General features: G+C 33.3%; 1 protein-coding gene across 4 annotated transcripts in view; it reads right to left on the bottom strand.

Moving 5' to 3' along the window:
• LOC136035981 (elongator complex protein 2-like) overlaps positions 1-16,521 on the bottom strand; it is a 92,435-nt gene that overhangs the window by 27,886 nt on the left and 48,028 nt on the right. For all 4 annotated transcript variants that reach the window (XM_065717880.1, XM_065717881.1, XM_065717882.1 and 1 more), the window contains exon 10: positions 2,482-2,586. In XM_065717880.1, coding sequence (XP_065573952.1) covers positions 2,482-2,586 — 105 coding nt within the window. The remainder of the gene's footprint in view (positions 1-2,481; positions 2,587-16,521) is intronic.

The following is a 16,521-nucleotide window of genomic DNA, read 5'->3' as shown; positions in this document are numbered from 1 at the left end:
TATATAACTTGTATGTTTATATAAATCATTTTATAATTCATATTTTCAAATTTGCATTTCCATAGTACTGCAGCCCAATACCACATTGAGGAGATAACACCTCCTATTCTTTCATTTTGACATTTTGAAGAATTCAGTAAAAAAAAATTAAAAAATAAACAGCAAAATTGGCAATTACATCATTTGCATGAAGAATGTTTGAACACCATTTACACTCAAATACCACCGAGAAGAAAATACATTCCAATTTAAAAACTTAGCTTCAGGTATTTTTATATTTATTATTGATGAATAAACCCTTTCTTCCTTAAGAAACAAGAGATTGTAAAAAGTTAGAGTGAATAATCATTTCTTGGATAATCCTTTTTCATATGTAATTAGACTAATTATGGCAAGACGAATAATAGGAAAAAGGAACACTTTTTACATATCTCTTAGTACTGTAGCCTCTAATATCCACTAAGATAGGAAAATCTCCCCCTCTAACGAAAATTAACAAATTAACCCGCTGGCCTGTTAAAAAAAAGAAAAGAAAAAGAAAGAAAAGAAACCCGCTGGCCTGTTAAAAAAAAGAAAAAGAAAAAAAACAAAAGAAAGAAAAAGAAAAAGAAGAAAAATAATTTAAGGTCCATTCGTATTATATAGAAACTATTCATACTATTGATTGATATACGGGCACTTCATTACTTATGGCCACACTCGTGCCCGAATACAGTTGTGTTCTAGATGGGACTATTTACTCTAGCATTCAGGGAGGTCTTATTAGGTTTCTATTTTCTCAGTGCCTTTTGATCTATTTCTTCTTACCTTTTGACAGTAAAAACTAGACAGAGAAAGTGAAACTAAATATATTAGCATTAATCTACTCCTTTCATACCGTCCAAGGAATCACGAAATTTTTTTCACTTTAGCCAGTGTAATACAAAAAAAAGGAAATTCGATAAATCTGAAAAATAAATAAAATTTCATTGACCAAAAAGGTGACTGAAACAGTATACTTAGAGGTGGTTTAGGAGGGAGGGGGTTGGGCAGAGAAGACACAATTCTCCCTGTGCAGAAATTTTAGAGGGTGCAAAATTTAAAATAAATCATTTGACGTATACAATCATTTTGTAATTTTTGCAATTTCATTCTTATTAAATAAAAGAGAAAGCACAGTTTGCAGTGAGTATAAGCAAGTTGAGGCAGAAATTATCATTTTTCCCATATGTTCATCACCATTCATTGAAAATAATAGTAACTAGACCGAATTTAATCAATTTTAATGTTTTTCGTGATATTTTGTATACAACCTTTCCGTATTTCACAGGACGTCAAGATAATTAATGATTTTGCACAGACTTAGGTAAGAAAAGTCAGATTTAAATAAATAGAATTTTTTGATAGATGAAAAGTTAGCTAAATTGTACCTTGAAAATTTTTGGGAAACCGGACGGGAGGGGGGGGGGGGCTAATTAATATTTTGCCCCGTGCACAAGACAAGCCAAAATCGCCATTGGGTATACTGAAAAGCGACAGAATGAAAGAACTGAATTCTGTTGTTCCTTATTACCTGAAGTGAAGGTAATAAGTTACCACTTACCACCTGAATTGGCATATTCAGGTAATAAACAGTGCGAATTTCCCGTGGACTTGGAGTCATCCGTAAACTAATTCGATTATGTGGTAAAACTTTAGTTAGCTAGTTTTTGCTATCTTGGAAAGGGGAAAGGTTAGGATACTGAAACTTTCAATAATTAATCCAGGGCCAAAGACATATTCTTTGGCCGTATATATATATATATATATATATATATATATATATATATATATATATATATATATATATATATATATATATATATATATATATATATATAATATATATATATATATATATATATATATATATATATATATATATATATATATATATATATATATATATATATATATATATATATATATATATATATATATATATATATATATATATATATATATATATATATGAGACATACCATGTCTCATTAGAAGCTTGGATATAAATTTGCACCCAAAGGAGCAGATCCTTTCGTGTATTCTTTATACGAAAGTCGGACTGTGCTTAGTCTAGATACCTATACGGTAATATATTTAAGCGGAGGCGACACAGAACATTCTTATAGTGGAGAGGGAGGGGGGATTGCAATAAATCAGAAAAATTAGTAATTATGTCTATTTAGAGTCGTTCAAGCCGACTTTAGTAGCCTACCTTTTATAATTGATGGAATTGACCAGTAGCAGATAGATAAAAGTAGAAGGGGAGAGCTAGGTCCAAATCTCTTACTCTTTAAACTTTCTTATGTTTGCCTGTCCTAATATACCTTTCTTAAGTTTTGTTTTCACAAGCCCCCTATCTTCAGTATTTATTCATATTTGAAATAATCATGTTAATTAACAAAAAGGGTTAAACATAAAAGACAATAAAATTATGTACCATTATATTCTAATTTTGCTTACCATTGTGATTTGACGCAACAGAAAAGAGCTCAAATCCATGTCCATAGAGCTTCTGAACTTCTGGCCAAAGCGTATTTTGCAATAGGGTTTCTTCGGTTGGCGGTTCTGAAATACAAGATTGTTCAAAGTTATTTTTCAAACCAACAAATATTAAATAACAAAGCTCGAAAGGCAAATTTGCTTTATAAGTTTTATTTGTAATTGTAGTAATTAATATATGTTTGATATTCAATATTATTGTAATAATGTAATCCCATTATCAAACAGTTCGTGGTAACGAACTGTAGTAAGGAGCGACCCGGCTCAATAGTAAACGAAACGCTAAAAAACGGAATTTTGATGCTAAAATATACATCAAAAGAATCATATTTTCATGCTTATTTTAAATATATAAGTTTCATCAAATTTAGTCTTTGTCATTAAAAGTTACAAGCCTGAAAAAATTTGCCTTATTTTAGAAAATAGGGGAATACACCCCCTAATAGTCACAGAATCTTAACGAAAATCACACCATCGCATTCGGTGTATCAGAGAACCCTATAGCAAAATTTTCAAGCTCCTATCTACAAAAATGTGGAATTTCGTATTTTTTTTGCCAGAAGACAAATCACGGGTGCGTGTTTATGTGTTTTTTTTTTTTGTTTTTTTTTTTTTTTCCCAGGGACCATCGTATCGACCAAGTGGTCCTAGAATGTCGCAAAAGGGCTCATTCTAACGGATATGAAAAATTCTAGTGCCCTTTTTAAGTGACCAAAAAAATTGGAGGGCACCTAGGCCCCCTCCCACGCTCATTTTTTCTCCAAAGGCAACAGATCAAAATTTTGAGATAGCCATTTTGTTCCGCATAGTCAAAAAACAGAATAACTATGTCTTTCGGAATGACTTACTCCCTTACAGTCCCTGGGGGAGGGGCTGCAAGTTACAAATTTCGACCAGTGTTTACATATAATAATGGTTATTGGGAAGTGTATAGTCGTTTTCAGGGGATTTTTTTGGGTTTTGGGGGTGGGGTTGAGGGGAGGGGGCTATGTGGGAGGATCTTTCCTTGGAGAAATATGTCATGGGGGAACAGAAATTCAATGAAAAGGGCGCAGGATTTTCTAAAATTACTATAAAAAAACAATGAAAAAATAAACATGGAAAAGTTTTTTCAATAGAAAGTAAAGAGTAGCATTGAAACTTAAAACGAACAGAGATTATTACGCATATGAGAGGTTCTAAAAATACTCATAAAGAGCAAGGTATTTAGGAGGAGATAAATACCTCGCTCTTTATGCTATAGTATTTTTAGTAATTTCAACTATTTATTCTACGGCATTTCTGATTCAGGGGTCATTCTTAAAGAATTGGGACAAAACTTACGATTTAGTGTAAAGAACGAGGTATTACCGAGGGTACAAACCCCCTCATATACAAAATAAAAATTAAAGAATATAAAAGTTTGTTACGTAAGTTAATTCTTAAGTTACATATATTTTTTACTAATAAAAAAATTCGTTAAAAATTAAAATTTATAGTTGCCTTTTTATGTAGCCGAAAAATTGCATGGCAACTAGGCCTCCTGCCCCATCCCTTATTTCTCAAAATCGTCTGCTCAAAACTAAGAGAAAGCCATTTAGCCAAAAGAGAAATTAATATGCAAATTTCATTTTAATAATTTATATGTGGAGAGCCAAAATCAAACATGCATTAATTCAAAAACGTTCAGAAATTACATAAAAAAACTAGTTTTTTTAACTGAAAGTAAGGAGCGACATTAAAACTTAAAACGAACAGAAATTACTCCGTATATGAAATGGGTTGTCCCCTCCGCAATCCCTCGCTCTTTACGCTAAAGTTTGACTCTTTGCCACAATTCTGCTTTTTAAAACAATTAAAAGCTTTAGCGTAAAGAGCGAGGGATTGCGGAGGGGACAACCCATTTCATATACGGAGTAATTTTTGTTCCTTTTAAGTTTTAATGTCGCTCCTTACTTCCAGTTAAAAAAACTAGTTTGTTTATGTAATATTATTTGGGACAATATTTTGTGATTGTAATTATATTTTAATAAATGTAATATAAACGTACTTGTAACTTTAAGTTGAAAATTACATGTTAAATACAGAACAATGATTAAAATCGTGCATCATTTAATTTAAAACAAATTGTTCAGAATTAAAACCACTTGTTTTCAATTGGGCGCTTTAAAATTAATTTACTTTAAAACTATCTATCTGTATTTAGATACAATAAGTAGCTTAAAATAAATAAAACTGAAAAATTTGAGTCTAACTTCAATCAAAATATATTGAATAATAAATATAAACAAAAGAGTTTATATTCAAAAAGAGTTTTTTTTTTAAAAGTCAAATTTTAGTTAAAATATACCGCATAATAAATATAAATAACAAAGATCATTTTCAAAAAGGATTTTTTAAAAAGTCAACTTTCAATTAAAATATACTGAATCATAAATATAAATAAAAAAGCTCATTTTCAAAAAGAGTTTAACATCAACCTTCAATTGAAATATGCTGAATAAATATAAATAAAGAGCTCATTTGCAAAAAGAATTTTCTTTTTAAAGTTAACTTTCAATTAAAATATACTGAATAATAAATACAAATTAAAAAGCTCATTTTCAAAAAGAGTTTTTTTTTCAAACACAAGCTCCAGAAATAAGTTCTGCCCTACTCATCTGCGGATATGCGAAGTATTTCTGGGCCTGTTGGTGACTCAGGAGATAATGTATAGCCGACAGAACAGCCTAACGAAGCACACAACGTAATATAGCTTGACTCTAGAAAGCATCACGATCAATCCAGAGGCGTTGTTAGAGGAGGGGCAGAGGGGGCACTTGCCCCGGTTACAGAAATTTTAGGGGCACAAAATTACAAACAAATAATCTAACGGTTTATAATCACTTTGTCATTTTTGAAATTTCATTTTATAAGACAAAGTAGAGGACACAGTTAATAAATGAAAATAATTAATAAATTACTAATTGATTAACAAAATAAAAATAAATTAGAAATTGAGATAATTAATTAGTAATAAGTAAAATAACTAAATTAATAAATAACTAAACAATAAATAATTAATAAATTAATTAATTGAAAATAATTTTGTTAATTAACGAACGTTTTGTTAAAATTTGCCTAGAAATCTTTTTGGAGACGGGGGGGGGATAGTCAAGATCTGATCCAGGGCACAAGAAAGGCCGATACCACCACTGGATCGATCTTTCCAGGCAATTTTTACCTCTTTTTTTACGCCATTTTAAGCCGCCACGTGGCGTATCATGACGGAGAAAAAATCAAATTAATTTCTTTATTTTATATTTTGAATCCCATACTCTTCAGTATGAGTGATCAAACAGTTCGTGGTAACGAACTGTAGTAAGGAGCGACCCGGCTCAATAGTAATCGAAACTCTAAAAAACGGAATTTTTATAACAATAGTTACATCAAAAGAATTGCATTTTAATGCTGATTTTAAAAATATAAGTTTTATTAAGTTTAGACATACACATCGAAAGTTTGAGAAAATTTGCCTGATTTTAGAAAATAGGGGGAAACACCCATTAAAAGTCATAGAATCTTACCGAAAATCACATCATCAGATTCAGCGTATCAGACACCCCTACAATAGAAGTTTCAAGCTCATATCTACAAAAATGTGAAATTTTGCATTTTTTGCCACAAGACAGATCAAGGATGCGTGTTTATTTGTTATGCGAGCGGAACTTTCTATAGAGGATTTGTCATGGGGAAAGAAAATTTCCACGAAGGGGGTGCAGAATTTTTTAGCATTTTTTTTAAAGAACAGTGAAAAAATAAATATGAAAGTTTTTTCAACTGAAAGTAAGGAGCAGCATTAAAAATTAAAACGAAGAGAAATTATTACGCATATGAGGGGTTCACCTCCTCCTAATACCTAGCTCTTTACGCTAAAGTAATTTTATTAATTTCAACTATTTCTTCTACGGCCTTTGTGATTCAGGGGTCATTCTTAAGGAATTGGGGCATAATTTAAGCTTTAGTGTAAAGGGCGAGGCATTGACGAGGGGGTGAACCCCCTCATATACGTAATAAAAACATACGAATATAGAAGTTCGTAAGTTACGTGTATTTTTACAAATAAAGACGTTCGTAAAAAATTAAAAGTTCTATTCGCCTTTTTAGATAACCAAAATACCCCCCCCCCCACTCCTTTTTTCTCAAAATCGTCCGATCAAAACTATGAGAAAGCCGTTTAGCCATAAAAATAAATTAATATAAAAATTTCGTTTAATTAATCATGTGCGGAGAGCCAAAATCAAAGCATGCGTTAATTCCAAAAAGGCTTAGAAAAAAAACAAGTTTTTTTAACCGAAAGTAAGGAGCGATATCAAAACTTAAAACGAACAGAAATTACTCCGTATATGAAAGGGGCTATTCCCTCCTCAACGCCCCGCTCTTTACGCTAATTTTTTTTTACTTTTTTAAAAAGTAGAGTTGAGAGAAAGAGTCAAACTTTAGCGTAAAGAGCGGGGCGTTGAGGAGGGGACAGCCTGTTTCATATACGGAGTAATTTCTGTTCCTTTTTAAGTTTTAATATCACTCCTTACTTTCAGTTAAAAAAAACTTGTTTTTTTTAAATTTAATTTCTGTTAAAAACAGCCGATATGTACCAACATAATGCTCCCATGGCCATGTTACACACATATTTTGAAACTATAAAACTCTAAAAAAAATGATATTTTCGCATAACATAACTAGGCATAATGAAATAACTAGGAGAACATCAAAATAATTAAAAAAAAGCTGTCTTGAAGAAATTTTGAGACAAAAATAAAAAATCACCAGAAATACTTGAAAAATGTGCTACTTCTGGACCGCTAACTTGTATTATATCCGTCTTTGCAAAAAATAAACACTCATTATTGGTATCCAGTATATGTAGATTTTGTTATAATTAACTGTCAATTTTAGAGCTTCGGAAAAGAAAGTTCGCAACAACGTCCTTACAGGCCAATTTTCAGCTTATAGGCAAAAATCTTGTTCAAAGAACTTGTTCTAACAAATGCAAGCTGGTACGCTCCGATGTTCAAAACTAGCACCATCGATTATTCTAGAAAGCAATCTCACACAAATTAATATAATAAATTAGGAATTGAAATAATTAATTAATAATAAGTAAAATAACTAAATTAATAAATAATTAAACAGTAAATTAATGATTAATTAATAAATTGAAAATAACTTTGTTAATAGACAAAAATTTTATTAAAACTTGGCCAGGTAGTTGTTTGGAGATAATAAACTTTTGGAGAAAATAAGGGAGGGGGCTAATCGAGAGAAAAGTAAAAAAGCACCAGAAACACTTGAAATATGTGATGCCTTTGGACCGCTAACATGTGCTAAATTCGTCTTTGCAAAAATATAAATAAAAATTTAAAAAATCACTTATTCTTGGGATCCAGAATATGTAGATTTTTGTTATAATTGAGTCAATTTTAGAGCTTCAGAAAATAAAGTTCGCAACGATGCCAATTTTCAGTTTACAGGCAAAAATCCAGTTCCAAAAACTTGTTCTAACAAATGCAGGCCGGTACGCCCCAATATTCAGAACTAACACCATTGAATATCCGAAAAACCACCCTCACACTATCTGTGGCAGATATATACCATCCCTATAAAATACAGGTTGACAGAATATACGCGATCTAGTGATCTAAGTAAACAAAAATGTCAACTTCTTAGGATATATTATCATGATAGTATGAAGGCAGATACACAGCGTCTTTTCCATAACGCGAAATCTGAAATTCAAGCAGTCCACAATTCCTAACATAAAGATAGGTCTAAATTTCACAACATTTATTCCAAACACATAAACCTCTGAGGTAAAAAACTTTTTTCACATTGGAGGCAAAATTAAAAAAAAAAGAGGTTTCACATCACCGTGAAACCGTGAAATTACTATTTCCCGAAGAACGTTTTCCTTTATTTTAAAGTCTAAATCTTCCAGTACTTGCAAAAAATATAATAATATAATATAATAATATTTATATTTATTAAAATATACTGTTTGTCTGTTTGTACGTCTGCACTAAAAAAAAACTAACCAAAAAAGGAAAAACTAAAAAAAACATATGGTATGAGCTCTAACAAAATTCTATGAATCAATAGATTGATTTAAAAAGGAAAATAAGAGGCTTAATGCCGGTCAGGATTTAAAATAAGAGCTCTGAGTCACGATGTCCTTCTAAATATCAAAATTCACTAAGATCCGATCACCCACTCGTAAGTTATAAATACCTAATTTTTTCTAATTTTTCTTCTCCCTTTATCCCAGATGGTCGAATCTGGGAAAACGACTTTATCAAGTCAAATTGTGCAGCTCCCTGACACGCCTACCAATTTTCATCGTCCTAGCACGTCCAGAAGCACCAAACTCGCCAAATCACTGAACCCCTCCCCCCCAACTCCCCCAAGAAGCGAATCCAGTATGATTCTGTCAATCACGTATCAAGGAAATTTGTTTATTCTATCAACCAAGCTTCATCCCGATTCCTACACTCCAAGTGTTTTTCCAAGGTTTCCCCTCCAACTCCCCCCAATGTCGAACGATCTGGTCGGGATTTGAAATAAGAGCTCTGAGACATGAATTCTTTCTAAAAATTAAATTTCATTAAGATCCGATCATCTATTCATAAGATAAAAATACCCCAATTTTCACGTTTTCCAAGAATTCCAGTTTACCCCTCCAACTCCCCCCAACGTCACAGGATCTGGTCGGAATTTAAAATAAGAACTTTAGAGCACAAGATCCTTCTAAATATCAAATTTCATTAAGATCTGGTCACACTTTCGTAAGTTACAAAAACCTCAATTTTCAAAATAACCCCCCCCCTTCCAATTCAACCAAAGAGAGCAGATCCGGTCTGGTTATGTCAGTCACGTATCTTAGACAGGTTTATATTCTTCCCATCCAGTTTCATCCTGATCTCACCGCTTTAAGTATTTTCTAAGATTTCCGGTCCCACCAACTGCCCCCCCCCCCCCCAATTACGCTTGATCCGGTTGAGATTTAAAATAAGAGATCTGAGTTACGAGGTCCTTCTAAATATGAAGTTTCATGAAGATCCGATCACTTCTTCGTAAGTTAAAAATAGGTAGTTTTTTCTTATTTTTCAGAATTAACCCCCCCCCCCCAATAGATCGGATCCGTTCCAATTATGTAAATCACGTATTAAGACTTCTGCTTATTTTTCCCACCAAGTTTCATCCCGATCCCTCCAATCTAAGCGTTTTCCATGATTTTAGGTTCCCCCACCCCAAACTTCCCCCAACGTCACCAGATCCAGTCAGGATTTGATATAAGAGCTTTGAGACACGATGTCCTTCTAAATATCAAATTTCACTGAGATCCGATAACCCGTTCGTAAGTTAAAAATACCTCATTTTTCTAATTTTTCAGAATTAACCCCTCCCCCAACTACCCCAAAGAGAGCGGATCCGTTCCGGTTATTTCAATCATGTATCTAGGACTCGCGATTATTTTTTCCACCAAGTTTCATCCCGATCCCTCCACTCTAAGTGTTTTTCAAGTTTTAGGTTTCCCCCTCCCAACTCCCCCCCAAATGTCACCAGATCTGGTCGGGTTTAAAATAAGAGCTCTGAGCCACGATATCCTTCTAAATACAAAACTTCATTGAGATCCGATCACCTGTTCGTAAGTTAAAAATACCTCAGTTTTTCTAATTTATCAGAAATAACCCCCCCCCAACTATCCCAAAGAGAGCGGATCCGTTCCGTTTATGTCAATCATGTATCTAGCTCTTGTGTTTATTTTTCCCACCAAGTTTCATCCCGATCCCTCCACTCTAAGTGTTTTCCAAGTTTTAGGTTTCCCCCTCCCAACCCCCCCCCCCCATGTCACCAGATCCGGTCGAAATTTAAAATAAGAGCTCTAAGACACGATATCCTTCTAAACATCAAATTTCATTGAGATCCGATCACCCGTTCGTAAGTTAAAAATACCTCATTTTTTCTAATATTTCAGAATTACCCCCCCCCCCAACTACCCCAAAGAGAGCAGATCCGTTCGGATTATGTCAATCATGTATCTGGGACTTGTGCTTATTTTTCCCATCAAGTTTCATCCCGATCCCTCCACTCTAAGTGTTTTCCAAAATTTTAGGTTTCCCCCTCCAACTCCCCCCAATGTCATCAGATCTGGTCGGGATTTAAAATAAGAGCTCTGAGACACAATATCATTCCAAACATCAAATTTCATTAAGATCCCATCACCCATTCATAAGTTAAAAATACTTCATTTTTTCTATTTTTTCCGAATTAACCGGCCCCCCACTCCCCCCCCCAGATGGTCAAATTGGGAAAACGACTATTTCTAATTTAAGCTGGTCCCGTCCCTGATACGCCTGCCAAATTTCATCGTCCTAGCTTACCTGGAAGTGCCTGAAGTAGCAAAACCGGGACCGACAGACAGACCGACAGAATTGGCGATTGCTATATGTCACTTGGTTAATACCAAGTGCCATAAAAACTAAAAAAAAACTAAAAAAATAAAAATAAAATAGAAAAATTTATATAAAAAAATCTAAAAAAACTAAAAAAAAAAACAAAAAAAGAAAAATAAACGAAAAAAATCGAAAAACTAAAAAAAATTATAATAATAATATAATAAGTGAGGCCACTTAAAGATACCTAGGTTCAGGGTGGCACAGAGGAGCTCCCCATTTTCCCAATTGGTATACTACTTCTAAATTACTCTGAGTATAGCAAAGTAAATATCAGCTCTACAACGGACACCTGCACTGTCTTAGGCTTTCATATTTGCATTGCCTGAAAGCAATTCAAAGTACATTCTTCTCTTCCTTAGGAAATTCTTATTTTCTTATTTTAATTCCTACAGAAAAAATTCTTATTTTTTTACACATTTTCTGCTTCTAAGAAGCAACGCTCTAGCGTTGCCTGTATTATTTATCATGAGCCATCAATTTGTTATTTATCTCTTTTTTTCATCGCTACTTCGTATGGGAATGGTGGTCGTAGAAGCATCGCTGGATTTTCATTCGATCGGAAATTAAAAGTTACAGTGCCCATTTTAAGAGTCAAAAGTGATTCCAGGGCAGCCAACCACCTCCCACCCTTCCTAGCTACCCACCTCCCAAGGACATCCGATCAAATTTTGGAAATAAGCATTGGGTTCGAAATTGTCCAGATGTCAAATAATTATGCCCCGAGGGGTTACATGCCGCCCACAGCACCCCTGGGGAAAAGGCTATAAGTTAAGCGAATTGCCCATTGTTTATGTAAAGAGTTGATAAATGTGAATTTCTTATTTACTTATTGTTATTATTTTTTCTTCTTCTTCGTGTGTTTAGTTGTAATTTTTTTTTGTGCTATGTTTTAAAAAACGTTTTGTGTTTCTTTTTGTCGTGCTTTTTATTTTTTTTTTTCTGTTGAGAAGGGTTCCCAGACGTGCGGCCAAAATATTCGGAATATATATATATATATATATATATATATATATATATATATATATATATATATATATATATATATATATATATATATATACTAGCTGTTGGGGCACTTCGCACCCCCCAAGCCCCCCCGCGCGCGTAAGTTGTTACGCGCCATATTAGTTACGTACCATTATAGTTGTGTCCCTGTGTCCCACCTGTGAATATATATATATATATATATAATATATATATATATATATATATATATATATATATATATATATATATATATATATATATATATATTTATATATATATATATATATATATATATGTTTAAACTAGGCAAAACTTGCGAATATACAACATTCTTCGCTGTCCCATTGTCTGTACATATAAATAGATTGTCAGGTTTACCAACTCTTGAACATGCAATATATAATTGTCCATGGGAAAAACAATCCGTATTCAGATCTATACCTCATTATTGTAATGATTGCCCTTGAGCTTTGTTGATGGTGATTGCTAATCAAACATTCCCTGTGTTCCCATCGTCATTTATATATCCCCCCCTGTGCCCCCGGCGTCCCCGTTGTAGTTGTGTCCCTGTGTCCCAGTCGTCATTTATAGTCGACAAACATGACGTCAGTCGACACACAAATATAACGTCAGTCGACACACACGTCCCAGTCGTCATTTGTGTCCCGGTGTCCCAGTCTGTAATTTCTCTTTGAGTGTCCCGGTCGTCATTTATATTCCCTGTGTCCCGGTCTGTATATACATTCGTTTTTGAATTGGTATATGATGAAATAAATTTTTTGTTTTTTTCATTTTTTTTTTTTAGTTTTTTTTTTTGGTTTTTACCTTTTTTTTAGCTTTTTTAGTTTTTTTCTTTTTTCTTTTTAGTTTTTTTTTGTAGTTTTTACCTTTTTTAGTCTTTTTTTTTTATTTGTTTTAGTTTTCTTTTTCTCCTTTATTTTCAGTTTTTTCCTTTTTTTTAGTTTTTTTCCTTTTTTAGTTTTTAGTTTTTTTAGTTTTTTATTAGTTTTTCTTTTTTTTTCTTTTCGTTTTTTTGTAGTTTTTTTTTATTCCCTGTGTCCCGGTCTGTATATACATTCGTTTTTGAATTGGTATATGATGCCTTTTTTTAGTTTTTTTCTTTTTTAGTTTTTAGTTTTTTACCTTTTTTTAGTTTTTTTTAGTTTTTTAGCTTTTTTAGTTTTTTTAGTATTTTCTTTTAGTTTTTTTGTAGTTTTTACCTTTTTTAGTTTTTTTCTTCTTTTGTATTAATGCTAAAGCCAAGATTCGAACCTGGAACCTCTCGGACCTAGAACCTGGAACATAACGCTTTACCAACTCAGCTACTTCGGCTTTAATACATTTAACTTTTTTAGTTTTTTTTTTTTTTTTTTTTTTTTTAGTTTTCTTTTTCTCCTTTATTTTTCAGTTTTTTTCCTTTTTTTAGTTTTTTTTTTCTTTTTCAGTTTTTAGTCTTTTTTTAGTTTTTTATTAGTTTTAAGTTTTTTTCTTTTTAGTTTTTTTGTAGTTTTTACCTTTTTTTTAGTTTTTTTTCTAGTTTTTTTCTTTTTTAGTTTTTAGTTTTTTACCCTTTTTTTAGTTTTTTTTAGTTTTTTAGCTTTTTTAGTTTTTTTTTTTTAGTATTTTTAAAACCTAGGCAAGACCTAGCTTGTGACTGTGAGAGTTTAATAACCGCATCTGGATTTTTCACAATTTTTGCGCTGTTTGTTACGGGGCCCCTTAGATTTTTATGAAGAAAGGGGCCCATGCCTGTAAGTCCCTTTGAAATGTCATTTTGTTAATTTCATTTACGGAGGCGAATTTTTACTGCATAATTAACGATGTTGGTCACAAAAAAGCATTTCGACGAGCGTATGGATGACTTAAAGCAAATGATCGAAAATCTTCGTAAAGAGAATTCAGCTCTGAAGCAAGAGAATTCTGATTTGAAAAATGCAATTATAGCGGTTAAAGAACAGTGTTTGAGTACGGAATTGTACGTAAAACGCAAAAATCTGCTGATTCACGGAATTCCTAATAAGGATAGTGAGAATATTGAAGAGACAGTCCACGACCTTTTATCAGGAATGCCAGTACAAAACTCGAAGGATATAAAATTCACGGCAATGTACAGAATTAGAAACAAGACCAAGCGCCCTTCCCGTTCGAACTCTCGCCCCGTTTCAGACCCTATTTTTGTCTCTGTTCTGAATCTTAGGCATAAAGATAGCATCATGGCTTGTGTTGGTAGCCTAAAAGGCACAGGAAAGAGCATCAGTAATGACCTACCATCTGAACTTACAAAGCGTCGGAAAGAACTTTTGAGTACGGCTTACAAGCTTCGAAATTCCAAAGTAACCGCTGAGAAAGTATCTCAAACTAAAGTCATGCAACAGGGTACTAAATTATGGCTAGAAACAAAAAAAAACTTCTAGCTCAAACTGGGTTAAGTTCAGTGATGCATACCATGACCCCCTCGCCTTGGTTTTATCCGCAGTTATTAGTGATGGTGCTTCTGACGCGTGACATAAACTATCGAGTATTTTCGCCTCAGTAAAATGAGGGGATGCAATTTTGCTGCTCTTTTTTTGCAACGTCCGTATCTGTGTGTGTTTTTTTTTAGTTATTGTCTTATTTTTCCTTTTCTCTATTTACTATATTACTTACTCCTTTCTTGCTTTCTTTTGCAAGGTGCGTATCTATGTTTTTTTTTATTTATTTTCTTATATTTCTCTCTTTCCATGTTATTTCCTCTTTTCTTTACTTTTTTACTTGTAAATATTTTTTCGTTCCAGAGCGAAAATTCGAGTTCGTGCCTTCGCCTTATGAATTTGCTGTCATTAGGATGTCTGCGTCGCCCGTGTTCACTCGACTACAGCGTGGTCTCTTTTCATCACCTATATTGGTAAGTAGTAATGTATGAAATTGAGTTTTCATCGAGGACTGACGCTAATCTCACGAAAAGGAAATTAGATGAATATGAAAGTCGTAGAGTAAATTTTAATGAAATTTTGAATAACCCGATAGGAAGAACACCGAATATGAATTTTGATGAAAATTTTATAATATGATTGATAGTAATTTTGTGGAGGAGCTTGGGCTATGGGATGTTGGGGCTCGGTGGGAGGATGTCCTCCGGGTTGTGCATTTGAATGCTCAAGGGCTGAATTCTTCCCTGGATGATATACAGCTCATATGTACGAATTTTCGTCCTGGAATTATTTGTTTATGTGAAACTTCTTAAATGAAAAGAACCAGCTACTTATGGATATACCTGGATATAATTCAATATTTCTAAATAGAAAGATAGCAAAAAGGGGGGCTAGGATTTTATGTATTGAGTAATCTGGCAGTTGTAAGAAGAGATGATCTGTCTATAAACATTGAACGGGTATTTGAATCTCTGTTCATAGAATTGGCTACTAGCTCCAATGAAAAGATAATAATTGACGAAATATACAGATCTCCAAGCGGATCAATGAAACAATTTATGGAAATATTAGAGATTGTTCTTGGGAAAGTATTGTCTGAAAAGGCAGAAATAATTTTAATGGGTGATTTTAACGCTGACATGATGGATTTGTCATCGAGTCAGGCTTGCGATATACTGGCACTAGTAATCTCGTCTGGGTTAACTCCCTGTATAAATATCCCTACACGAATTTCGAACCAATCTGCAACCTTAATTGACAATGTGTTCTCATCTATACATTCTGTAAAAAATGAAGTGCTACTATCAGATACATCGGATCATTTCCCAGTAGGAGTTTTACTTCCACTCCCCCGGTTTGCCCGCCAAATTGCCCCTGATAATAAACCAAGATTCCGATATACACCAGCAAACATCGAAAAGCTCAAAGATGATTTATTCACTATGTCATGGGAGTTTACAATACCTGAGAGGGTGAGCTTAGAAAATTATAATAAGGTATTTGATTTTTTTTTATGAAACAGTAAAGAAGAAATTTATCCACCATTGCCGTACACCCCAACCAAGTCTTTCTAAGAGATCAACACCCATAGCCCCATGGACTACAGCTGGAATACTGAAGTATATAAAGAGGAAACAGAACCTTTGGAAAGAGTATAGGAACAGACCAAGTGATGCTAAATTAGAGGCTTTTAAACTATACCGGAAGATGCTTAAAACTCTAATTCGAAAAGCTAAAATTACATATTTTTCCCGAAGTTTTGCGGATTGCGGCAAAAATATTAAGAAAACTTGGGATGTAATTAAGGAAGTTATGCAACCATCGGCAAGACCTAGAAAGCTCCCTAAATCACTTAATGTTCAGAATCAGCTTTTCTTGGATGAAGACCAAGTGCGACATCAGATGACTAAATTTTTTGCTGAGGTTGGGAAAACAACGGCTAGTCAGGGAGCCACTCAACGAAAATGTGTCGGGTAGGTGATCAGTGAGCAGCAGAAGGTTTGACAACGGAATACGGGGTAATCGATAGCGCTGATCACGAAAATGGGCGTTATATACTCGGCCGGGGGGTGCTTGACCCCGAAAATTAAAAAATTCGCGTTTTTTTACTATTAAATCACGTTTCGGAAAAA

Source organism: Artemia franciscana, chromosome 15 (genome assembly GCF_032884065.1).
Source record: "Artemia franciscana chromosome 15, ASM3288406v1, whole genome shotgun sequence".
Taxonomy (NCBI): domain Eukaryota; kingdom Metazoa; phylum Arthropoda; class Branchiopoda; order Anostraca; family Artemiidae; genus Artemia; species Artemia franciscana.
Note: the sequence above shows the minus strand (reverse complement) of the source record. Positions and strands in the feature narration are given on the sequence as shown.